This window comes from Glandiceps talaboti, chromosome 8, assembly GCF_964340395.1.
Source record: "Glandiceps talaboti chromosome 8, keGlaTala1.1, whole genome shotgun sequence".
NCBI classification, from domain to species: domain Eukaryota; kingdom Metazoa; phylum Hemichordata; class Enteropneusta; family Spengelidae; genus Glandiceps; species Glandiceps talaboti.
In genome coordinates, this window is record NC_135556.1 from 19489338 (window position 1) to 19516737 (window position 27400).

Genomic DNA, 27400 nt, shown 5'->3' on the forward strand with positions numbered 1-27400 from the left:
ATCTAAAGTCGGAAGGACAAAACACAGGGTTTTCTGACTGAAAAGTCACGAACCAGGTCGCAAAATAGTGCGACACTCTGTTCTATGTTTACAATCCTCCAACTGTACGGCACAATATAGCTGTTTGCAGGTAAGTATATTCTGAAAATTGCAATGAATGTAACATCAGAGTGAACTAGCAATAGTAGCATCCTGGCATTGATCGTGATTTGTAGGGGTTTTTAACAATGCATTAGTTACTGGTTTGACATAGTTATAGGGTAGGATCTTGCAATTTTGAGTAAGTTTTGTGAACGTTGTACACGACACGGTAGACAGTACTTATTATCTTGTGATAATTAGGTTTCAATCGCCCCGTCCAGCGAATCAAATCGTGTGCGTCGTGTTGCGACTGTGTGCTTTATCGGTATTTACATCCAAAAATACTTCACTGTGCACATTCGCTCATAGTGTGAAAATGGGAACCAATTTGTTAAAATTATGTGTCCATGTGAGAAATAAAATTAAACATAACTACACACATTTTCATACAGCTTTCCGTCTGTATATTTTAATGCGGCGTGTACGAATATACAATATTTTGGCACCGTCGTATTTGAAAATAATTTACGACGCTCGCCGTACTGGTGTTTATGTATGTCGGCTTTGTGACGCCCAGACGAAAGAAGCCTTCCGTACCAGGCTGTGGTTCATAGAATTTAGGTGAACGTCTTCAAAAGCAAATTGGTCAGGTTTCAATTTATATGATCAAGGTGAAAGGAATTAAGATTTCAGATCGCAGGTCCAGTTCATGTAAATTGTAAGATGACAATATGAAATTAAAATGTAAAAAGGGCAAAGAAAATTGGCAAGTGGAAATTCATATGTAAACATATACTAACAGTAACACTAACAGTGCAGTGCAGTGCAGTGGAATGAGCTGCGGAAATTTTATTTTTCTTTGGAAATAGGTTAATTTTAATTTTAAGGACAATCTCAGAATGTTGTATGAGCTCCATTAAGTTCCCCCATGGGGCAGATGATTTTGGTTCATTTTGTTTGCTGAATTTCATTTTTGCAAATTGAGATAATCGACCATGATACCTTCACATTCATACATGTACACCAATGGACACAAAGAGTCCGATATATTTGCTTGGGATAACATTAACAACATTAAAATGGGTTTAGGAAATTCATTTTGTGTTTTTCTGTTTCACTTGCACACCATTTCTGTGACACCCACATTCTACCTTGATGTACCAGTGTAGCAGCCAGCCTTTTGAAAGAGTGGGACAGTGTCCCGAGACTTTCATTTTTCTGGGTCATCATAAATTTTTTGGGGGACATTATTTTTAAAAATGCGCCAATGGCATTGTAGCACAGCTATGCAGTTTTTAAAAATATTTACCCACATGTTGATCCATGCTAGATATTTGCTGAATGATTTATGCAGTTGCTAGTATCAACCCTGTTGTTATCTATGAAATATACTAGTATGTGATCATTTGGCTGTTGCTGGAGGCGTGGTCATGTTGCTAAACATGTTTGCAAACAATTTTAGTGTGGGTCATCTATGACCCGTCACTTCCAAAGTTGTGGGTCAGGTCCAAAAAAATTAAAATGTGTGTCAAATGACCCAAAAAAACCCTCTGGCTGCAACACTGATGTACAGTCAGACTCAACAGAAAAATAATCTGTAATGGAAACCAATATTCAGTACAAAACATCAATTTTTCATGGAATATCTTGACCTCAGGTCAAGATTTATTAATAATACATGGTTTTTATTTTACTCTCTTAACTACAACATTTTAATGCTGAAATATTTCTATTTCCAGCCCATTTAAAGATGTGTAAATTGTATATATTCACATAAACAAGAATCAACACAAGATGTGTTGAATAGTAATCAAGATTTCCACCACCCCCCACCCCCACCCCCCAGTATAGACCGTGGCATGGGCTCAGACCACACATTTACTTGTTACACTAAAACTTACATACTCCTACCTTTTGAAGTAAGGAATGATCGCAATATGTCACATAAGCTCACCAAACGAACTTCACTAATTTAGGGGGAGGGGGTCTGGCGTCAGTGCAATTGCTGAGCTTCTTTTTCGCACTTCTAACCATATTTCAAAAATGTTCACACCTTCAAATCTGCTTCTGTATTTACTACTGAGGTGTTGATATTAAAGTTGATTTAAAAAATTTACTTCTTGTAATGTGATATACACATGTACATTGCTGGAATTCAGATTGTATTTTAATGTGTTTACCATCATGTTTTTATATTGCATTGATTGTAGTTGTGTGACTGTTACAGTTTTCATTATGGTTTACATATAATGTAAACATGTCAATATCACAACTGAATGTTCGCATAGGGGGAGGGGGTTTATCCTGAGCAAACTTCGTTTGAGCATGTGCGACATTGTGCGATCGTCCATTAAGGACTAAAGAATGATTGCTATGGATGGCATGAAAAGTGAAGCCTAGGACTGGATGTAAGGTTGGGAAATCAAAGTTTTGTCAATTAAGGAAATAATATAGTATTTTTAGCAATATGTAACATTGACTGTATTTCATTAAGACTCAGCTAAAAATTGCCCCTTGCAGAAAGTGCAGACAATATAAAAATTGAAAATTACTGGCAAAAAACACTAGCACGCAAAACTTGAATTAATTCTGGCGGACTTCAATCTTCTATCACATCTTGAACGGGCTGACTTGACATGAACAATGGCAGTTACCATTACATATTTGTTGAACTGTGTAACAGCTATAAAATTGAAGTAAACATTTACAGTTTCCTCTGATAAAAACAAAGAAATACAAAACAATTTTTTACTGTCATGGTTAGTTACTACTCAGACTTTGCTCAAAAAACTTGTCTCATTATTTCTCTAAATATTCAGGTGTATGAAGTTTTAAAGAATAACTAAGACAGGTCTCTACATGTAAGCTACCCAAACTGTCAGTTTTCTAAAGTTTATCTGAAATTGAGTTGTGGGATTGAATTAAATCCAGGGTTAAGATTTGTCAAAACGTGAAAATGAAAACTAGTCCTGATTAATTGATTTTCCACTAGTGATTAGTTTTTAAGACAATATTAATAAATTAGTCATGTATGAATTGATCTTGTATCAACATTGAATGGATTTAATATTTTTATGGTGCCTTATAATATATTATTAAGAATAATAAACGTGTCTATTAATATTATTTACACCTTATTTCTCCTAACAAATGACATATTTAGTTTCGATATTCTACATTTAAACCATTAACTTTTGAGAGGATTTTATGAAGTGAAATGTTTGTTCTTGATCAGCTGATGAATCATTAACAGGGGCATGGACTTTTTTTGTTGTAAAAGTCACTTGAAATTTCAAGCTTTTCAAGGATAAGGAGTCTTGAGTTGAAGCGCATTTCCAGGGGTATGTGAGGTGCATAGTACACCACATGGCATCTTCCAAGAGTGTGGATGTATCATCAGTTCATTCCACAATACTCTTGTGGTAAATTTATTGTTATTTATGCTGACATGAAGGTGCAGTTTTCCTTGGTTTCATCATGGTTGCACAGGAAAAAAAAAATTACCGTTTTATAATAACTGCTTATCATGAAATTGGTGTAAATGCCTCAGGTCATTTCAAGGCTAAATATAAACTAATGACTTTTTGACTTTGGGAGAATGTTAACAATGAAGATATTCCATATTTATTCTAAATAATAGTGTAAATACATAGCGCAGTCACTGTTCTCAATCTCTATAACAGGTTTTCGATGGCCACCCTCAGGCCTCGAAAATTCACTCTTCCCAACACCTGTGGCAAGTAAAATTTGTGTCCAAGCAAGTGAATGCATCAATCCTTTCACCTGACAGACAAATAAACTTCACATAAAATAACAGGGATTTTTAAAAAACCATTGACAATTCTAAATAAATGAATTTATCTTGATGGAAAACACTAAGTCTTTAGCACAGATTGTCTGCCAAAGCTATATTTGATCGTGATATGATAGTACTTTCAGTGCAACACCCATGATGTCCATGAAACAGTCTGTCGGAATCGCGTGTGTCTCTTAGTTCCAAATCACATGAGTTCGTAATGATTATGTCAGTTTCAAGACTTCTTTGATGTACTATCCATAGTTAGATGTACAAGGGGGAACATGAAACTGTTATACTATCCTGTCAGTGTTGAGGTCAAATTCAAATTAGCACTGCACTTTATGAATTATGTGGCCACAACCTGGAACTATAAACCACTTGTAATGGCATTATCACATACATTCCCATCCCATCTCATCTTCCAACAATCCATGAATCTATGCACTTTACTGGATTGTTCTCTGAAATTCCACACTATTCCCATTGACCTGTGCATACTATGTGTCCCTATTATACCCCATCATCACCATGCAGGGTTTTACATCAGTTTGGGGGTTTTGGGGGTTATTTGCACCTTGTGTCCTAAGATTTGAGGTCATCACTGAAAGTCTCTGGCCATCAAACTTGTCAACAATGGCAAAATTTATGTTAGCAGGAATTAATATTGTCTTTGTGTGTCTTCATTTCAGTAGAATATTAGTATTACTATCTCAGTATGCAAGATCAAAATGGTAACTTCATTGTTAATTCTTTGAATACCTGTAATCATACTGTATACACAATGTATTTAGCTATGTGTTCACTTTCTGGAATCAGGTACAGCAATTTAGGATTTCTCAAATTTACAAATTAAAGAAAAAATTATCAATATTCAGACAAGTCTTTATTGAAAACGAAAATGGAAATTTATTTTGCATTTAGAGGATAGCAACCCAAAATACGTATACGAACAAATAAAGCAAGACAAAAAGTATAATGATTTCATATGTGCATGGAACGAAAAAATACAACCGAAAAAAGTCTTTATTCAGGTATTGTATTATACGTTAACAAGTGATTATTTCACTGTCCAACAAGTTTATAGCTTAATTAATGTTCATAGTGTACATTGTACATGAAGTTCCTTGTTCAAACATCTCACCAGTTTAATCATGTGTCCATGTATGAATATAAACATACAATGTAAATGCAGAAGACTAGCTCACTGGTACAATGGAAAGTGACATATATAATCAGTGGGCATGACCACTTATGCAAGTGTTCAGGGATAAAAATAAATATAAGTAAGGTGATGGCATATGTTGAAATAAAAAATGGACTGATAAAAATTTACTAAAATTCTATGATTCATTCTAAATTTTCTTTGAATGCCTCAGAAATTAGGACGTTTTGTAAAGTGGTCACTAAAATTCTATGATTCATTCTAAATTTCTTTGAAAGCCTCAGAAACTAGGACGTTTTGTAAAGTAGTCACTAAAATTCTATGATTCATTCTAAATTTCTTTGATGCCTTGATATTACAGAGTATTGACTGTTTAGGGAATAGACTGATGTTGTCTGTGTTGCCTTGATATTACAGAGTATTGATTGTTTAGCTGGTAGACTTGACCAAGATGACTCGTATTCAGGGTCACAATGTGATGTATCCACCAGGTGTTAAGGAGATCTCACCAGAGTTATCTAAAGATGAACTCATCAAAAGACTCAAGGTAACAGCTTGTTTGATGTTTTATATTTATTTATCTATATGTAGAATTCTATGTCTTCTATTTTTGAAAGACATTCATCAATATTTTTTTCTGGTAGTACGCCAATTACTTGTAAATATGTCAATAATTTTTGTAATGATGTGTCCAAATACATTCCCTATGTCAATGCTTTTGTTCACTGTTCTCCCAACTGTAGAGAAAGCATAGTTCTAAGAACGTCATAGTAAACCAGGCTGCCATGCTTTGCAAGTCTCTGCCGTGATTCAAGAGTATTCTAGCATTCTTGAGCTTTAGTAATCTTTGAATGACAATATTATATAATACTTTCACATGAAGACAAATGGCAAATTCCAATGTCCATGTGTGTATGTCTTAAATATAAATTTGTCACGGGAGTATTTTTCAATGTTGAAGACATGCATAATGTGTGCTGATTATTATGCAAATTGCCATGTTGATATGTAAATGGTTATGCAAATTAGTCATTGCATTGAATCTGTGCTGGAGAGAACACGTATGTCAATGCATTTGTTCCTACTACTATTGTATTTCTATTTGCAACCACACATTGACAATTTGTGGAGTACATGTATCAATATGATGACTATTAATTTGTATAGTTGACCACAAATCTTAATTTACATTTTTGGTGAAATTTCCATTCCAGACTCTTGCCAGGTTTTTCCAGGATATGGACCAGGAAGAAGAAAAAGATCAGTTTGACACGTTGGCGTTATACTTAGCAGAAGACTTCTTTTTGACTCATGCTAGTAAAGATGTACGTCTATTAGTGGCCTGCTGTCTGGCTGACATATTCAGGGTCTTTGCTCCAGAGGCACCTTATAAAACAGCTGAAGAACTGAAGGTGAGTGTCAAAGTTATTTACAGCAAATGACTTGGCCTGACGTGTAGTCATTTAGGATACTACAACTCATTTAGATTTACCATTACTTCAGAAAACATGACAAGTAGTTACTAGATTTCTGTTTGAGCTCAGAGACAAGTTTATCTTGAACCACATGAAAGCAATGGTAGAGGTACATTGTAGCTAAATATTACACTGCATGACATAGACCTCTGCTCATAGACATTGTGTGATTGATGTTAAGTGTCTGTGGTGTTCATATGATTGAGGCTAACTTAAGTCTCGTTCATTTACATGTATGATTGACAGTAATAGACAGACCTAGCATCAATCATATATAAACTTGGTAACACAAGTCTATACTGTTTGTATGCATTGTATGATCAACACTAAATCTCAATGACATTCATTTCTGATTGACACTAAGTCTCAAAGGCGTCGCACAAAATTTCTGTGGCAAATATTTGGGTCATGGGAAGACAGCACCATGAACTCAGTTTGGTTCAAAAATAAATATGTGCAATAAATAATACAGATTAGCAAACAGTACAAATTAGTTTTGTGCTTCACTTGTCTATTGTATCTGTTTACAGAATATTTTCCAGTTCTTAACCAAGCAACTGAGAGGGCTGGACAACACGGAAGGGCCTTTTTGGAAACGCTATTTTTACTTGCTAGAGAACTTGGCTATGGTGAAGTCATACAACATATGCATGGAATTAGAAGATTCTAATGAGATCTTCACAGAGCTGTTTAGGACCTTCTTTGCCATCATAAAGTGAGTCAACCCATCTCTTTTGTTCAGCCAGGAAGGAAATCATGATTTTGGCTGTTGTTTTCTAATTTTCCATTGTTTTGTTGTTTTGATGTAGACTGTTAATACAGTACCCCTGGTATACAAGTGTATTCTATATGAGTTCTAGCATATCTTATACAGTGATAAACACAGCCCAAAACTTTCAAGAATTTCATGATAGATGTAACATGTCTTTTACAGTGCTAAACACAGCCCAAAAGTCAAGAATTTCATGTTAGATGTAATATGTCTTTTACAGTGATACTCTCAGCTCAAAAGTTCAAGAATTTCATGATAGATGTAATGTCTTTTACAGTGATAAACACAGCCCAAAAGTCAAGAATTTCATGATAGATGTAACATGTCTTTTACAGTGATAAACACAGCCCAAAAGTCAAGAATTTCATGATAGATGTAATGTCTTTTACAGTGCTAAACACAGCTCAAAAGTTCAAGAATTTCATGATAGATGTAATATGTCTTTTACAGTGATAAACACAGCCCAAAAGTCAAGAATTTCATGATAGATGTAATGTCTTTTACAGTGATAAACACAGCCCAAAAGTCAAGAATTTCATGATAGATGTAATGTCTTTTACAGTGATAAACACAGCCCAAAAGTCATGAATTTTATGATAGATGTAATGTCTTTTACAGTGATAAACACAGCCCAAAAGTCAAGAATTTCATGATAGATGTAATGTCTTTTACAGTGATAAACACAGCCCAAAAGTCATGAATTTTATGATAGATGTAATATGTATTTTACAGTGATAAACACAGCTCAAAAGTTCAAGAATTTCATGATAGATATAATATGTCTTTTACAGTGATAAACACAGCCCAAAAGTCAAGAATTTCATGCTAGATGTGATGTGTCCATTGATCATGGAGAATGATTCAGTGGCCCAGGACTTACTAGATTCTATCTTGATGAACTTAATAGACCCTTACAAGGTAGGTTGACATTTGCGATGAGTAAATCTTAACTTCAGAAATAGACCCTCTTAAAAGATGTGTGGTGGTGAAGTAGAAGTTTAACTGGTTTATTGTTTTGTGATAAAGGCAACCGTCAATGTAGTCAGACAATTGTTAAAATAACAATAATTAGACATTATAGGTGTTTATTTTATGCATGAGTAATCACCCTCCTACATGATCAATAGTTCAATGTAGGATAAAAAACTAAATTCTTTTAGTTATACCTCAGACCCCCTACCCCCTGCAACTAAATTTGTCAAAATTGAAAATGTTTTGGACAGCACAATCAATTTCAAATCAGTATGTAGTGCAATGAATACAAAGCCGGTATGTAGTTAAGAAAAAAAAATTCTTTTGTTGACACTTTACTTTATTTTAGTGCCATGCATTTGCTATAGCATAAATTCTTCCATTTCTCAAAATTTGACATTTTTTAGGAATATTTACATTTAGCGGTACAAAGAAGATCCATTGAAAGTAAAATTGATTTTGTAGGATGAGAACTAAAATGGCTCACCCCCCACCCCCAAAGTAAAAGAATTTAGTTTTTTATCCTACATTGAACTATTGATCTCACACTTTATATAGTTATAGCTGAAATCACAATTGATTTAGAGCATTGATTTTAGGGCTCGGACTTTGAAATCAATTTGATTGGATTGTACCATATTATACACGTATGTACAGTTTTGAAATCACTTTGATTGGATTGTACCATATTATACACGTATGTACAGTTTTGAAATCACTTTGATTGGATTGTACCATATTATACACGTATGTAAAGTTTTGAAATCAATTTGATTGGATTGTACCATATTATACATGTGTATGTACAGTTATATGAATATGTTTACTGACATGTGATTCAATACTGAGGATCAATAGATTATTTGTGTATGTTCTTGTATTGCAGAGAGACAATCCTCAAGCCTATACTTTGTGCAAAGAACTGATCAAAAGAACTGCTACTGCACTGGAACCCTTCCTACAAGGAGTAAGTACTAGTTGTCATCTCAATATGAATTTCCAAGTTTTCTCTTATGACTAAGTTGTGTATTGGTTAAAGGCGCAACTGGCCACCCATTTTGTTGTTGTTAGTACAGCAACATCCTAATCTTCAATAGTATATACCATGTATAAATATCAACTTCCTGTAACAACACACACATTCCCAAGACGTTCAGATGTCTACACATACCAAATTTATTACCAAAATCACCAGCTGCTCATTGGTGTCATGGAGTTTCATAGAGGAATCGCTGTGTTGGTAACTGTGTGCATTCAAGTTTGACAACAACGCCCACAAAGTTAGGGGGCCTTTTATATCCCTGTCTTGCCTTTAACTGGTAGTGTATATCATTAACTAAATAGAGTTTTTATTATTTATAAATTATAGCCCCATTGCATGTATATAATTGTGTGGTTTTTAATTATTTTTTTTACAGTTTTTCAACAACATGTTAATTCTTGGAAGGACTTCAGAGAGTGAGGTGTCAGGTCATCTCTATGAACTCATCTATGAACTCAACATGATATCCAACAATGTGTTGTTGTCTGTATTACCACAACTTGAACTCAAACTCAAGGTAACATTTTTCTGTTTTGCTTTATCAGTACTTTTTAAATATCTAGTCAGTGTAGAAGTACATCCTTCTGAGAAAGTAAGATATGTTCCTGTCTAATGATTAACAGTGATTAATTTCCCAAGACAGAAATTGTAAAGCTGTCAGCAACACACAAAGAACAGCACAGAATACAAAGAACAAACAAGGCACACACACACACACACAAAACATTTCTCAATTGATAGAGAATGTCATAGAATGGTATGAAGCAAATTCTAAAATGTAACCATGACCCTAACCTAGACAAAATAATGCTGTAAACCTGGTCCTAATCTAGACAGGATAATGTTGTAAACCTGGTCCTATCCTAGACAGGATAATGTTGTAAACCTGGTCCTATCCTAGACAGGTATAATGTTGTAAACCTGTTCCTAACCAAGACAGGTATAGTGTTGTAAACCTGGTCCCATTGCTTTAATTTCTACCTTTCAGACAAATGATGAGACTGAACGTTTATCTGTGACTCGGTTATTGGGAAGGATGTTTTCTGACAGAGAGTCTGACCTGGCTGTGCAGAATAAACCATTGTGGAATTGCTTCCTTGGCAGGTTAGTGTTGTTAACCTGGTCCAAAATTGTGGCTACATACTTAACGTTGTAAAGAAAGGAGAGACGCTCTTTTGTTAACACTGTTTTCCACTGATGTTATGTTGAACAAATATTTAAATAAAAGCATATTTTTGGGTTCTTATCTGAACATACTTGCAACCACAGCAAGTATTTATTACCCAAAAGGGAATTGAGTGTACAAATTATCTAACAAAATTATCAGTGACAGAAACATTATGTACTGAACTTTATTTTTCAGTGTCTCCCGATCGTAAGAAATTCCTTATAAACGAGTAACTACAAAATTTACAATTTACAATTGTAGATAACAGAGTGTAGCCAGACCACCTATTAAAGGCATTGGGGAAAAAATGACATAATGAAAACTCAATTCTGAAGACTATTTTCTATTTGCATTGTAAATTATAAATTTTGTAGTTACCCTTTATAAATCTATGGCATTGTAGAGTTTAGCCAAACAGATCTTATAAACTATCGTATTATTGTTTTTACAGGTTTAATGATGTCAGCGTACCAATCCGAGTTGAATGTACCAAGTATGCCCAGTTTTTCATTTTACATCATCATTCATTACTCCCTGATATCAAAGGTATTTACAGTAAATAATGTTCCTTGAAGTATAGTTTCTTTGATGCCATGGTCAGTGTCATAAGTAGAAGGCAACCTAATGTCAATTCACAACTGCTGTTACAAATTATTATATAACTCATAAAACTGTATGGTAGGCCTGCTGTGTCCTAGCTGGATGTCATATTTGTTTTGTGAAATGTGCTAAAAGTGTAATAATCTTTATGGCCTGGATATGGGTTTTTCAGACCAGATATCAGTGAGGTGCTACTTACCATATTTGGATGAAGTGCGCCAAGGCATGATACAGAAAATTATTGCATGAGTGTAATGCACGCACTCACCACTGGGCATATGATAATTCAAATAAAGTGCACTAGCTCCAACCATTGCCATTAATCTGAAATACCTTACAAGCCTTCAGTGACATGTAATTTGGTGATTCAATCCAGCAGTGAAAGTTTGCACCAATCTGATATTATCACTTTAGATTTGCCTGCTTTGTTTAATAATTGTTGTTATTCAATATTTTTTTCAGAACGTCTAAAGGAACGTCTGCATGATGTGGATGAGAATGTTCGTCATGAAGCAGTCAGTGCTATCGTGGCAGCTGCCAAGACTGATATCACTGCAGTCAATGATGAACTTTTGCAGTCTATCAAAGAACGAACCCTGGACAAACGAGTAAGCAGCTGAATTTTACTTTACTGAGTAATGGCATGACCATCACTGACAAGAGTATTACTGTGGTTAATATTGACTGAGACCCATTACTCTCTGTCCACAGTTGTTTCTTTGATACGTGTGGACTACACATAGACTTGTATAAATTGAAATATTACACACAGACTTCACATACACTGTACACATAAACAGTGCACAGGATTACACATAACCTTATTTCATGTAAACATTTTACAAAGGTCAAACCTATACTAATTCCATGCAACATTTTACAAAGGTCAAATCTATACTAACAGCTCTGGTCTGTGAGAATGTACTATTTCCATGCAAACATTTTACAAAGGTCAAACCTATACTAATTCCATGCAAACATTTTACAAAGGTCAAATCTATACTAACAGCTCTGGTTTGTGAGAATGTACTATTTCCATGCAAACATTTTACAAAGGTCAAACCTATACTAATTCCATGCAACATTTTACAAAGGTCAAATCTATACTAATTACATGCAAACATTTTACAAAGGTCAAATCTATACTAACAGCTCTGGTTTGTGAAAATGTACTATTTCCATGCAAACAATTTACAAAGGTCAAACCTGTACTATTTCCATGCAAACATTTTACAAAGGTCAAACCTATACTAATTCTATGCAACATTTTACAGAGGTCAAACATATGCTAATTCCATGCTAACATTCTACAAAGATGAAACTGATTCTAAACATGATGTTATAAACAAGTATGCTATTCTGGTACAAGATAGGACATTCCACTTTGTTAGTTTTTGTGAGCAATTGCCAATATAATACACTTTTGTTAATATTGCAAGTGTTTTGAAATTAGATGTGTCTATGTCTGTGTTTTGCAGTGGAAGATTCGCAAAGAAGCAACTCTTGGTTTGGCACATATTTACAAGAAAGCAATGAACAATCCAGACTTAGCTTACTCTGATGTGTTGAGAATAACATGGATCAGAGACAAGATACTTCACTTGTATTATCAGCAGGGACTGGAAGACAGGTTAGTTGACACTAAAACAATAACATTGAGAATTGTTTTGAGCATGAGTATATGTCAAAGGTTACTGTTTGTGACACAATGAGGTGGTTATACAGGGTAGTTCAACAGACAGAACAAGAAGCAACTTGCTATAGTTGCAGAATATCTAACATATCGCACATACCTGTCGATGTCACAATTCCTGCTATTATGTGCGTACAAGGAGAAATAAGTTGCATGTGACAAATTGCTCACTATGTTGCTCTCCAAATTGGCTCATCTACCTTAGACTTAAGGTTCCTGTGTTAATACTTGAATATTAGTGTCTTCAAACAAACAGACGCCAACGCGCAAGATATGGATTTTTGGCACAGTCAAAGTCTTACAGGTTATGAAAAGGTTGTGATGAATATGTTTACCTAAAGTCAGTAGTAATTTGGACTGTGTGACCAGGTTTTGTACTATGGGAACAGGTTAGTGTGTGATAACAGACCACTGTATGTACATGTCAAAAATAGAAAGAAAACATTTTATATTGCTAATTTCAAGCAGGATCATGAATAAGTAGATTGTAGATAGCTATAGATAATAGATTTATATAAATTCTTTTGTATCTGTCGTAAAACAGGTTGTTGGTGGAAAGAATTTTTACGATGACACTGGTGCCATACAATCTGGAAACACACGATAGGATGTTGAAACTGTACCAGCTGTATGCAGCTATAGATGAACACTCTGTCAAGTAAGGAGTAGCATAGCTGATGGTGCTGTGTTGTGCCTGAGTGTTTGATTGATTGCATACCTGTGTATGCATGGGTGTATGTATGTGTGCAAGTATGTAGGTGTGCATGCATGCATGCATGTATGTATGTATGTATGTCAGTATGTGCATATGTATGTATGAATGTGTGTGTATGTATATATCGCTATATGTCTGCTTGTGTGTCTCTCTTGCTCTCTATACAGTCATGCCATAAATTTTTGTGGGATGATCAGATTATCCTGTTGTGTATTTGAAAGCCAATCTTTCATACTAGAACCCAAGAAATAGAATATTTTGTTTGACTTGTGAAGAAGTAGGTAAGGATTGCTAGATTTGAAATATGGTCAGGGTCGGAAAGACAAGACTTCAACATTTATTCGACTGACCTCAATGAATTTTACAAAGTTTCATGTATTGATCTCTCAATTTGTGTCTTTTTAGGGCTGTGAAGGAAATGTTGAAACACCAACATAGTGTGAGGACTTTAGTACGAGAGCTAGTCTTTCTCATTAAGGAGGGCAACGATGATGACGATACCTTGAAAATAATCGGTTCAAAGGTCATTGCAATTGCAAGTAAGTAAAATTAGGATGTTTTTATTAGCCCCCCCCCCCCACCCCCATGGGCACAGCCCAGAGGGAGCTATTGGAATGACCCATGTCTGTCTCTGTGTGTCTGCATCTGTATGTCCCTCCATCCATTACCACCAACATCTCAGACACCCACAAATCAACCAAATCTGGCACAAATGTCAATCACTATAGAAAGACAAAATGGCAGCCATGTTAATTCTGTGGCAGAGCTGCTTCTGTTTTCTATAATAAGCAAGTAATAAATACAATTATTAATTATGAGATGCATCTAGTTATTATTTGAACACGGTGTTTGTGTCTTTGAAAGGATGCCTTCCAGAGTCTTCAAAAGCCCAAGATCATATGAAGAAACTGAGTGAAATTTTGCATGGTGACAGTAACATTCGTAACCATCTGGACACTCTAGTGAGTCCTGGCTGCTCATGTAAAAAAGCGGACCAAGCTGTGGTAAGTTGTGTTTGTTATTGTTCGAATTGTGCTATTAATATTTGAATTAAAAGAAAAATCCAGATTTTAAGTGTGACCAATTTCTGTCAAATCTGATGCAAAAGTGGTGCAGAATAATGGATATACACACATGGATTATTTTATCGCATTTTGCTGAAGGATGTAATAGCTCACACACAAAAAAGATAATAGTGTGTTCTCTGTAAAAGCTTATTAGTGATTAAAGATTACCGGGTTATAACCATGGTAACCAATGTCTACAAACAAAGTAAACATTCTAAGTAAACATACTCAAAGTTGTTGTCTTTTCATCTTGCAGAAACAAATCATGATGAAGATTGGTAACCCCAAGCAGGCCACGCCATTTTATGAATGTGTGAAGACTTTGTTGGAACGCATAGCTCCATTGATGATAGATGTACCAGCTGTAGCTGCTCTTTGTAAACTAGTCCATGATCAGATTGAAGGGGTAGGAGAAGATTTTGATGATGTGTTCAGCAAAGATACAGTACCTTACAGAGGAATTAAACTATTGATGGTAAGTCTTATACAATTCCTTATATAGGAATTAATTCTCTTTCTCCCTGGGTGGTGTTTGTTTGTACACAACTAAGTTCAAGTTGGAGAAAAGGGATTTACTACTAATTTATTTACTAACTTCTATGGAGAAATTTGTCGTTCTAAAACACAGAAAACATCCTATAATACCGTACATAGTAAAATTTTAACAAGGTATTGAAACTATTAAGACAATGACAACTCAATAAAAAAAGTGGATGTTTGTTCTTACCTGTAATATTGACATAGGAGTACCACTTAAGCACGTTTGATAAGGATGGTAAGGAGACGAACTCATTCTCTACCTAAGTATATGTTTCATCCATCACAATCGTCTAACATATAGTATACATATGGGACACAAGGTTCATACACCCCTATGGAAGTTCAAACCTCCCCTTGGAAGTCTTGATAAATTACTTGTTAAAAGTAAAATGTAGTCTCTTGGTCAGATAAACAGCGAAATTCTAGTAAATGACCCAAAAGCTCATAAAAACTTGTCAAGACATGTGTTGTTCAGTAGAGTCAAATTGAATGACACTCTTCTTACTTACAGCATGGCAAATTTAATGAAACCCTTACTAGGGCTCAAATCCTGGCAAAAGTGGTAAGAGGCAAGTGGTTTTTAGCGACTCAACCATAATCTCTGAATGCTGCCTTAATACTGTTTATTGTTACGTATGATTTTGATTTGTAGGCACTGTCAGGTACGTACCCAGGTGCATTTAGATCGGAAGGAGCCTATGGTCATCTCATCAGTTTACTGAGGAAAGAAGACAATTTTGTGACTGGGCTGTCACTACAGATTTTTACAAATGCTGGTAAAGGTATTGAAGATTCACATCCACAGATTGCATCGTGAGTATACATTAACTACTTACATTATTAGTATACATTAAAGGGGGACACCACTTACGGGAAAAAAATTGTATTTTATAAACGTTGGGTTGTGGAGAGTCATTTCATGATTTTACATCACATAAATTTCATGTGATTAACAATAAATACCCAACTATTTCACCTTCATTGTTTTCATAGTGGTCAACTGTTGAATCATGAGACTTGGCAGAGATACATACGTATTAGATGAAAAGTTAATATTCATGGTAAAATACATTGGTAAAGTGTGAAATGTTTTATTGAGAAATACTATGTTTATTGTATATCAAATATATGTCCTAATAGCTTGAGGTGGGATAAGAGGGACTCCTGACAACTGTGGCCCAAGTATTTATTTCTGAGTTAGTCTAAGGTCAATACTCTGTGAACTTTAATTATGATGTAATTTTACCTTTACTAGGTGTCTACTGTCTAATCTAGCGATTGTGTCACCAAGTACAGCTCATGTACAATGGCCACTATCACATGTAATCCTTGTTCCCAGGATGCAGCCTCGTACCAGCACATTTAAATGTCACTAAAACATGTGTTATTGCCTATGTAATTTTACCTTTACTAGGTGTCTACTGCCAGTTCTGCAGAGTAAAGCCAAGACAGGCACTCCTAGAGAAGCCAAGTATGCAATTCAGTGTGTAGATGCCATTATATCAAACAAAAAGAGAACCATATTTGACCAGATATTTGAAGTAAGTTTAATTATTCACTATCATGCCCTTTTTAGTTTGACTGAAATAAGGTGTAGTCTTTGTGTCTGGCTGTTTGTGTGTAAAGCCACTGTCACTTGGATACCAAAGTCAAAGGGTTCTATATGCCAGAGTTTTAAATTTCAATGAGTCATTTACATAATGAATGAAATTTACCAAGTAAGGGATGTGCCATGTGTGTGTGTGTGGTGTTTCTGTTATTGTTATGTTCGGCTAGAGTTGACATGTATGGCCTTGGAGTGAAAAACCAAAGTAACCCCAGTTGTGCTGTAATTAACTTTGAGCGGTATAGTGTACTGTAACACCAGGTCAGCATGTGAAAACATCATTTTATCTTCTCCAATTTTGTTGACAGGGTCTGCGAAAAGGATTAAGGCCAGATGCTAGAAATATAGAGACAGCGTTGACATCAATAGGATACCTTGCCTTGCTTAGTAGTACCCAATTCATGCTGCCCATGAAGAGTTTAGTTGCCAAGTTTATTGTTAAAGAAATCCTTATGCAAGATAAAGGCTCACCAGGCAGAAGTAAACAACTATGGTGTGCAGATGAAGATGTCCCACAAGAAACCTGTGTTAAAGTAAGAATTGTTAAGTCTTTTTTGTTTGGCTCCATCTTTGTTTCTGTCTCTGTCTCTATCCCTCTCTCTCTGTCTCTCTGTCTCTCTCTCTCTGTCTCTCTCTCTGTCTCTCTCTCTCTCTCTCTCTCTCTCTCTCTCTCTCTCTCTCTCTCTGTGTCTCTCTCTCTCTCTCTGTCCCTCTCTCTCTGTCTCTCTGTCTCTCTCTCTCTGTCTCTCTCTCTGTGTCTCTCTCTGTCTCACTCTCTCTCTGTCTCTCTGTCTCTCTCTGTCTCTCTCTCTCTCTCTCTCTCTCTCTCTCTCTCTCTCTCTCTCTCTCTCTCTCGTTACACAAAGTTGAGTTGACATGACAACACACATGACGATGATATAATTTTGTGTACTCTGTTTTACAGGTGAAAGCAATGAAATTCCTTGTTAGATGGTTACTTGGTTTGAAGAGCAATGAACAAGGTTCTGGTACATCAACAATTCGATTACTAACAACAATGATAAGAAATGAAGGTGATCTCATGGAGAAAAGTAAAGTCAGGTAAAATATACCGTTTTCAATTAATGTACACCTTGCAGAGTTTCAATACACCAATCTGTTAATAGAGTTCATCGAACTATTTGCAGAAGATGTAACATTTAATGTCATCTGGAGATTACTCAAGGGAAAATGATAAGATCAGCTTTATGCTAAGTAGTTTCTAGTTAGGAACTGTTTCAGTTATGCTGTAGGCATGGTTGTGTGTCTATGTATGTATGTATGTATGTATGTATGTATGTATGTATGTGTCTGTGTCTGTGTCTGTGTGTGTCTGTAAGTGACTTAAAGTCAAGTAATACTGGGCCAGTTAGTATATTTGTTAGGAATGTTACTTACCAATCTAGACTATAAAATACTTGCATAATACGCAGTTATATTTCAACACCATTTCAATTTTTGGAAATACAAAAACAGTCTGGATCAGACAACATATTGATATTGTGTCCAGTACTGTAGTGTATCTCAACCTTGTCAAAGGTATTACATCTTGTCTTGTTTTCTTTGTTTTAACCAGTCCTGCTGAGAAGTCTAGACTAAGACTTGCTGCTGGCTGTGCACTGTTAAAACTAGCTATGGAACCTTGCTATGCAGACATCATTACTTTGGATCAGTTCTATGTATTGGCATTGCTCATTAATGTAAGTATACTCAATAACTAAAACCTCCAAGTGTACTAACTACAATCAGCAACCAAGTTGTCACCTCTATAAGACAATAGTGGTACTGTCCATCTGTTACAAAACAGTAACATAAGAGACCAAATTGTAGAGACAGTAGGGATTACAGCATATGACAATTGGATATTATCCCCAATATTTGTCTTCATTCAACTAAGGGAAATACTAGTGACCTAAGGGGCCTTGCCACTATGAGTTGCTAGACATGTAGTGACAAAACCCTTAGGTAAGTATTTCCTGGTGAATTGAAGAAAAATATTGGGAAATAATATAATTTAATTATACTTTCTCAAGCATAGCATAATAAATATATGGAAAATGAGGAAAAATAATAACTACAAATTCGGTCTCCAAAACCCATACCCAACCGTAGAGATTCACATTGTTCAAAAGATATACACATTTTGTCTGTTGATAGGATGAGTGTTACCAAGTGCGACAGAGATTTGCTGCTAAACTTCAGAAGGGTCTCCTCACTCTCAGGCTACCACTTCAGTACCTCAGTATCTTTGGATTGTGTGCAAAGGATCCCATCAAAGATAGGAAATCATTTGCTAGGAAATGTCTTGTCAAGAACATCAGCCTTAGACGAGATTATCTAAGACAACATTCTGGAGCTAGTAGTAAGTAATAAGACAATATTCTGATTATAGAAATATGACAACTGATGAAATATATTTAATTTGCATAATTACATGTAAATTTACACAGTTTGTAAGTTGTGGTTATGGGAACTCCTGTGTACAAATGTACATCCTTGCAAGTGTTCATTTACATAATGACTTCATTTAAATACCACACACACACACACACACACACACACACACACACACACACACACACACACACACACACACACACACACACTGAGACAACTCAGCTCACTGGGTGCATATTTTAAAACCATAATAATGATTCGATGTTGTAATCAGGACAAGATATGATAATATCACATCAACACTGAAATTTGTGAAAACAGGCTAAGCATTGTGAAGTGTTACAAATTACATAGTTACATGTGTGTTGTGTTTCAGGTCGTATTATGTCCATTCTGCCAGAACATGTCATACCGTATGTAATTCATCTACTTGCCCATGATCCAGATCTCCAATCTCATAAAGATGTTAGTGCACTCAATGATATCAAAGAGTAAGTTTGCATTTTATTTTCAGTATTCAGTCTTTGGAATTTTATTTTTTTAAAGTTCATTTTGTTATGTCAATACAAGTAAACTATCGACTAAAAATTAAGATGAAATATTTTTGTCCATATAGCATACAGGTGTCTGTTGTTTAGACTTGGATCTTTATGACAAATATGTTTGTCCACATACAGGTGTCTGTGGTTTAGACTTGGATCTTTAATGACAAATATGTTTGTCCACATACAGGTGTCTGTGATTTAGGTGTGAACCTTTAATGACAAATGTGTCTGTCCAGCAGATGTCTGTGATTTAGGTGTGAAACTTTAATGATAAATATCTCTGTGCGCACATTTAGGTGTCTGTGGTTTAGTCTGGAACCATTGATGACAAAGAATGACAGCTATAACTTTGCTAAGAAGGTGGTTGAAACTATCAAACAAAGTAAAGATGCCATGTCTCCCAATGATAAAGAAGCAAATAAGGTAAGTCAAAGTGACGCTAAACTATTAACACGCAGCTCCCAAGACATATAGTTTGTATGTACTGTGATACTGTAGTGTGCATATACAACGTTTAATTACGTTGTTTTTTTAGCACAACTGAACTGAGGTTCAGCATGCTATAGGCAAGTTTTGTCTGTGTGCATGTACATGTATATGTTTGTGGATGTGTGTGTGTGTGTGTGTATGTGAATAACTTAAAGTGAAAAACCACAGATCAATTGATTTTAAATTTGGTAGGGACATTGCTTATGGTGTGTAGATGAAAAGTTGTTATAATGAAAGTGATCCATTTAGTGGTTCTTAAGTTATGTCCAAAACGAGTGATTTTCTGTCAAAATAGGTTGTCATTTACAGTTATACACCAGAAGTATGGTTATATAATGTTACATAATCACTTGGCTAAAGTCCATGGGATGTTCCATTATCCTGTAGGGGTGTTTTCATGTTTGAGGTGTGTTTCTCTCACTGCACGTGTATGTCAGACAGTGGATTTCAGTTGTACACATTGCCATTTGCAGAAAATTTTGTTTTTTTAATTTTCAAGAAGTAAGTTTGCTTCCTGTTGTGCTGATTTTGAATACCATTATTATATTTTTGCTGTAGAAACTGTATGCAGTGTGTGACATGGCCTATGGTCTTATTATGACCAAAGCTGGCTCTTTCCAAATCAATGACCATCCCACAGAACCAAAGTTGCCATCTAAACTGTACACTAAGATGACCAAAGGACATAGGAATACGACTATCTACCTACCTAAAGCATTACAGTTTAAAGTCCATCAACAGATGAAGGTAAGGAGATATTCTCTTACACACATACATTCCTCTACACATGGTTTGGCACACTTGTTTGAAACTCAATCAACATCACAGGCAAAGTGTTACTGACATAAAGTTTTGATGAGATGAATGAGACATACGCATGAAAAAGAAGGTCGTTTGACAAATGAAATGTATTTTGCATGTCAACAACACTTCTGGAAAATGACCAAAGTTTATCTGAATACTGCTGGAAAAGTGATGAAAAATTTCCTGGAAAGTTGTCGAATTTTATGTGACTTTTAGTATATGAACCGTGGATGTGAGATCATATTTGCACTGTACAAACAGATAGGGTGTTGATGTTTTCATGTCCTCTCAGCATTATCTACACCTCCTGAAGAACCAGAGCAAACTTTAAGACCTATTTATAAATTTAAAATATTATGTCAACATGTTTGAATCTTGTCTTTCATCAACGTTGAACTTTTTAGAAAGGTGAAACAGAAAAAACTGAAGAATCACCACAGAAAGGAAAGAAGAAAGCAGGCAAAGATACACCCACACCACAAGAAAAGTAAGTCTGTGTTTAAAGAAACAAGTGACGGCCTGCTTTGTCTATAGTTGTAATTTGTGGCACGTTTGTTTATAAGAAATATTCAGGATTTTTCCCAGGAATTCAGTCCAAATCGCTTTCTCATGAACACTGCCCTCTATCAGTCACATTATGAAATTGCATGACCTTCCTCAAATTTTGTAGTTTATACATTTACTAGTAACACTAACATTTTGCAGGAAAACAGCAGGCAAAGAGGAGAAAGAGGAACAAGCGGAGAAGAAGAAAGATGAAAATAAGAAAAAGAGTACTGCTGCAAGTACTTCAAATATACAACCAACAAAAAAGGGTATCAAAGTGAAAAAAGATGAAAAAAGCCAAGTTTTAACACCACATAAACAAGAAAGAACTTTAAGATCTCCAAGCAAGGAACAAAATGCTACACGTACTAGTAAAAGACTAAGATCACCCAGTAAAGATGACACGGTGGAAAGTAAAAAACTGAAATTACAAAACTCTGCAGAGAGCACAAGTAAGAATGTAAAACTTAAAACACCACAGAAAGAAACCAAGAATAAACTCAAAGATAAGGATGCCAAACCATCTAAAATAAACACCTCAACTCCATCAAAATTAGACAAAAAAAGGAAAGCAGAGCATTCAGCGGATAACAAAGCTGTGGAAAGTCCTGCCAAGAAGCCCAAAACCAGCCCAAGGAAAACAACCAGGTAGGAAAGAGGTCTTGTTTTCACTTCAATGCTGTGTTTGTATGTCTGCTAACAGAATTACTGTCTTTGAACATTTGTTGTTCTCTAGGTACATTTTGACCAATTTTAACCTCTAATGATAGCCAGATTTTGTTGTTCTGGGTCAAAATGATAAAAACTGGCATTTTTTGTGAGTCACCACATAGTTAGAGATAGGGGAACATAAAATTTTGGTGTGTCACTAAAAATTGTGTGTGTCAGTGGCACGTCAAATTGGCTTAGAGGGCACACTGACTTCCTGCTCACTTGGAAAACATAACCATTCAATAGGAAAGGGGAGGAAGGGGGTGTTATTAAATCAACTTCCAACTGAATTGGTGATTCTATGCATACATGTTTTTATTTTAAATGTATGTGCTGCATATTTAATGTGACAGCCATGCCCCAGAGTCAATCATTATCATTGATGCTGTCATGGCAACCAATTATCACAATCTTCACTGACGTCATGGCAACCAATCTCCAGAATTCTCTTAGCTGTCAAAGCAACCAATCACCAGCTGTCATGGCAACACATCATCAGAATTTTAACTGCTTCCTAGCAACCACTTCACAAGGCTCACAGTTACCAATATTGAAACTAATGTTTATCTAATCGTATATGATTGACACCTTAACATAATCCTGTATTTGGCTTCACAATATTAACTTAACTGTCCTTGTAAAGTAGACTTTCAGGTAAAAACAATCAACAGAACAAAGAAGATGTGGCTCCATCACCTTCATCAACACCAAGGTCACCTGCTTCATCACCTAGGAAACAATCTCCAAGGAAACCAACTTCTACAAAAACACAAAGCCCAAAGAAAAATGTGTAAGTATCAAGTTAATGTGTGTGTGTGTGTGTGTGAGAGAGAGAGAGAGAGAGAGAGAGAGAGAGAGAGAGAGAGAGAGAGAGAGAGAGAGAGAGAGAGAGAGAGAGAGAGAGAGAGAGAGAGAGAGAGCACCATAATAATTGCAAAGATAATATCTCATTTTGTTTGTTAATTTGTGTGTCTGTTCAGGAGAAATGTTCGAAGAACAGCGTCAATCACTGTGAATGGTCATTCTCAAAGTGATGATGAAGAAAGTAGTCCAGCAGAGGAAGAACCAGCACCAAGACGTACTCGTAGAAATGTGGCACTTGAAAAAGCTATAGAAACAGTTGGCAAGAAAAAGACCAGTAGTAAACAAGACAGTGGTCCACCTACAGTAAGTGAAAAATAATCTTAATTTGCAGAAATTTGGTAATTATGTTCAGCTTGTCACTAAATTGTATATTGTGCATCTATTAATGTCATTCTGTTGTAATCTCAATAAGTCACGGGACCAAGAACAATTGTTCAGATATACTAAATTTCGGGTAAAAGATATTTCAGTAAACATTTTTCAACTGTACTTGTAGTGTGATTTCTTACGGGTTCTATATCAATAAACAAAGTTATGCTTGATGTTAGTTTTACTTTACAATTTACAGTAGTGTTTTTGTGAAGATTTGAGAAGCATGGAAACAGTGGGTAAATGGCTGGTTAAATTTGCATATATTTGCATATCACCTTGAATCAATATTTTGATTTGGAACCCTTCCAGGTAGATTGTACTTACTTTTTACCACCCATTGTCACATGCACAATTTCCTTTCTGTTTTCAGACTAGAAGACAGACTCGGAAGAAAAGAGTTTGATGCAAGGAGCCCAGATGATCCCCAATACTCTGAAGAACTTCCATTGTACATACATGGTTATTTTTAAATCAATTCCTGTCCAACTCTCGGCATCAAAAAGTTGCTTGCTTTGTTAAAATTTAGTATGTTGATTTGATTTCTGAATGTTTTAGTTAGTCATTGAGAAATTAACAAACAAGAAAGGTTTCAAATGAAAAAAATGTCTATAACTATCATCTGTCACACACATGCATACACAAAGTTAAAAACGGATAAACTGAAAGCAACGACATAGCTACATGGACAAGGTGTGCATCTTTTGTTCTAAAGTGTGCAACTTTATTTTACTATTTGTACAGGTTAAGGTACATGAGTATGTTAATTGTCTTTTTTTTTTAATCAGTATGCAATATTTAAATTGGAACATTGACTTTACCAAGGCAAACATAATTCTCTTTTTTTTAGTTTGTCATTCCAATGTATTGCTTGTAAGCTTTTTACATGATTTGTAATGTCAGACTTTGAAATTATATTTATCTACCGTAGTGCAGAAACCATGTTTTAACTGTTGCACATCCCCCAACCCAACCCCCCAACCCCCTCCTTAATGGTATGTATGGTGTATTCTTTGGTAAAGGCTAGACACATTGGTTCAACCATTATAATGATAGGGAGGGAGAGGGGAAGACAAGTTTTGTTTCTTATCACAATATCACTGCTTGGGACAAGTTGTACAGAAAGAAATAGTTTATCAAAAGACAGATTCAGAATGATGTACTCTCCATTTTGTTCGATGTTTTTATTGATAAATACCCCTGTAGTAATTTATTCATTGATTTTTGGTATGACATAATTGATCTTTTCGTATTAGCCATATAAGGGATAGGTATGCAGAGTGTGGAAGGCTGTTTACCATGTATTATATCTCATTTAGTGCAGCCCACAGAGTGTGGTAGGCTGTTTACCATGTAGATCTCACATAGTGCAGCCCAGGGTGTGGAAGGCTGTTTACTGTGTAGATCTCATAGGGTGTGGTAGGCTGTTCCTTCTAGATTTCACATGGTATGGTCCACTGAGTGTGGAAGACTGTTTTTCATGCAGATCTCACACAGTGTAGTCCTTTGTGGGATTCTAAAGTGTATGCACAAATATGACTACATTGACCTAAAGGCTATACCATGCAAATATAATGTGATGTAGTACACAGGTACTTGAATGCTACACCACACACAGATCTTGTGATGCAGTACACAGTGACTTGAAGGCTACGCCACACAAATCGCATGTGATGTAATATGCAAATCCTGTAAAAAAAAAATAATAATAATAAAGTTGAACCCATAGTGTCAAAATAACATCTGCCTTCAAATGTTAGGTGTTATTTCAAAATACACATTTATATACAGTGGTTGTGAATGTCAATATGATTGAACTGGTAAAAAAAAACTAGACCAAATTTATCCATTCAGAATGAGGATTTAATAGAGAGTGCAGCTGAATAATTGTCACTCAGGTTTGTAGAATTTAGATCTGTAGAAAATTAAAGTTGTTTCATTTGATTCAAATATTGCTGGTATCACGTGAACATGAACTGCTTGGTATGGATTCTGTACAGTTTGGATTTAACTAACATATACAAAACTTAAATCTAATATGTTGCAGTTTTATATCTTCTTAATGGTGACTACATTTAGATTCTTTTTATAGTTGCAGCTGTGTTACTGTACATGTTCAAACAGGTGATATAACATCAACAAATCATTTATCCTTAGCAGTTTGTCCTGTATGTAAGCCAGTTTGACACGTCGCTGACACAGCAATTACTTCTGACCCTCGAAAATTTGGGTTTTCCTAACTCTCACTGTGGTGACTCACAATTAATTTTATCTTATGTCAGTGGACACATTGATGCTTAGCATGCCTGTTCCTTATATGACAAATTGTCCCCCTCCTTTTCTCTGTAACTTTGTGTTGTAGAAACCTCTGCCATGGAGTAGGTTTTTGATTTCAGATAAATACAACTCAGTACCGTCATAAATTTGAATACCTAATCTTAAAATTGGTTTTAAGTCAGTCATGCTTGACATGAATGACATACCAAAAGAGAAAAAAATAGTAGTATTATACAGATAATGAACCGTATGATTTGCTGGTTGTAACTTCAAGTTGAAAGTAATAGCGTGTTTATCTTATTTCCCTGCTTGAATTAACAATAAAGGAGTTGTCTCACTTGAGATATCTCAGTGTTTGTTACCCAGACTTGTCGTGATTGCTCTCCATCCCAACAGGAGGAGAGTGCCACCAACGATGATTCTGGTAACCATGACTACATATACCAAATTAGCACAGCGGACATGTCATGACAGCCCATCATTTTTTACTACAGATATTGTATATGTAATATGAATTCTTAATTTGGTGGCTACTGCTGACAGATGGCTGTGGCTTCCTATGGATTTCACACAAAAAAATGATGGCATTGACACACTGTTAAAATTGCCATATATGGCAGTAAAAGTTGTGTTTGGCACCGAAACTGTCTTATTTGGCATAAAACTGTTGTGAATAAAAACAAACAGCCATGCAAGTCAACACTTGAATCTGACTTTACACTCATCAGTACCCTTTTGGAATTTTTTTGTTGACCAGATGATAAAATTAGAAATATAGTTTAAATTTTAAGTGTGTAATGTATTTTGAGAGTAAATGCTGTAGATTTTGCTTTCCTCTCTGACAGTGAGACTTTAGAAGTTGTGTACTTATAACCACACAGTCACTGAAACTTTGCATACAGACTACAACCCAGCCTTGATATTTGATTGTTTTGGTTGTAGTTTTAGTTTCAATTGCTAGTTTTGTCTGTTACCATTCCTCATTGACCGTATTGAGCCATTTTTTCAATAAAGAAATGGTAGATGAAAATTACCCTGTAGTGGTGGTTGTTATTTGGTATACATGTAGTGATATTTGTCCATGTGTCTGAAAGCGTCTGTCTGTGTGTGTGTGTGTGTGTGTGTGCATGTATTTCCATGTATATTTATTAGCAATAGAGAAAAATACACAACCAAGTACATGTGTCTGAAAGCGTCTGTTTGTCTGTGTGTGTGTGTGTGTGTGCATGTATTTCTATGTATATTTATTAGCAATAGAGAAAAATACACAACAACCAAGTACATGTGTAAATTAGATCACGGAAAGGTCTTCTCACTGCTACTAGTATGACATGACAGTATAACCCTTTAGAGCCTGACACCCTATATTTAGGGTGTAATTACATAGAGTTACAGAAACCAAGTCATTAAAGCCTGATACCCTATATTTAGGATGTAATTACATAGTTACAGAAAGCAAGTCATTAAAGTCTGATACCCTATATTTAGGGTGTAATTACATAGAGTTACAGAAACCAAGTCATTAAAGCCTGATACCCTATATTTAGGGTGTAATTACATAGAGTTACACAAACCAAGTCATTAAAGCCTGACACCCTATAGTTGGGGTGTAATTACATAGAGTTACAGAAACCAAGTCATTAAAGCCTGGTACCCTATATATAGGGTGTAATTAGATAGAGTTACAGAAACCAAGTCATTAAAGC

At 35.4% G+C, this 27400-nt stretch overlaps 1 protein-coding gene across 2 annotated transcripts; it reads left to right on the forward strand.

The window, feature by feature from the left end:
- On the forward strand, positions 1-26686 carry LOC144438453 (sister chromatid cohesion protein PDS5 homolog A-like). 2 transcript variants are annotated; one of them, XM_078127479.1, is made up of 29 exons: positions 1-130; positions 5460-5589; positions 6257-6454; positions 7048-7232; positions 8081-8207; positions 9148-9228; positions 9680-9820; positions 10292-10407; positions 10923-11017; positions 11534-11679; positions 12550-12701; positions 13309-13422; positions 13885-14018; positions 14344-14483; positions 14803-15021; positions 15739-15899; positions 16501-16627; positions 17001-17225; positions 17618-17754; positions 18269-18392; positions 18850-19054; positions 19466-19580; positions 19931-20057; positions 20682-20870; positions 21332-21414; positions 21633-22121; positions 22828-22974; positions 23165-23351; positions 23791-26686. In XM_078127479.1, the coding sequence occupies exons 2-29, from the start codon at positions 5494-5496 to the stop codon at positions 23821-23823; spliced, it is 4293 nt and encodes a 1430-aa protein (XP_077983605.1). In that variant the 5' UTR covers positions 1-130; positions 5460-5493; the 3' UTR covers positions 23824-26686. The 2 variants fall into 2 exon arrangements, with proteins under 2 accessions (XP_077983605.1, XP_077983606.1); XM_078127480.1 differs by having other exon boundaries at positions 22831-22974.
- Positions 26687-27400: the final 714 nt, after the last annotated feature.

What these genes read in the sequence shown, in the direction of transcription:
- LOC144438453 (XM_078127479.1), top strand. Translation starts at nt 5,494, where the DNA reads ATGACTCGTATTCAGGGTCACAATGTGATGTATCCACCAGGTGTTAAG. An exon ending in ATAGATGAACACTCTGTCAA is followed by an intron (nt 13,423 to 13,884) that starts GTAAGGAGTAGC and finishes GTGTCTTTTTAG; the next exon opens with GGCTGTGAAGGAAATGTTGA. An exon ending in TATTTGACCAGATATTTGAA is followed by an intron (nt 16,628 to 17,000) that starts GTAAGTTTAATT and finishes TTTTGTTGACAG; the next exon opens with GGTCTGCGAAAAGGATTAAG.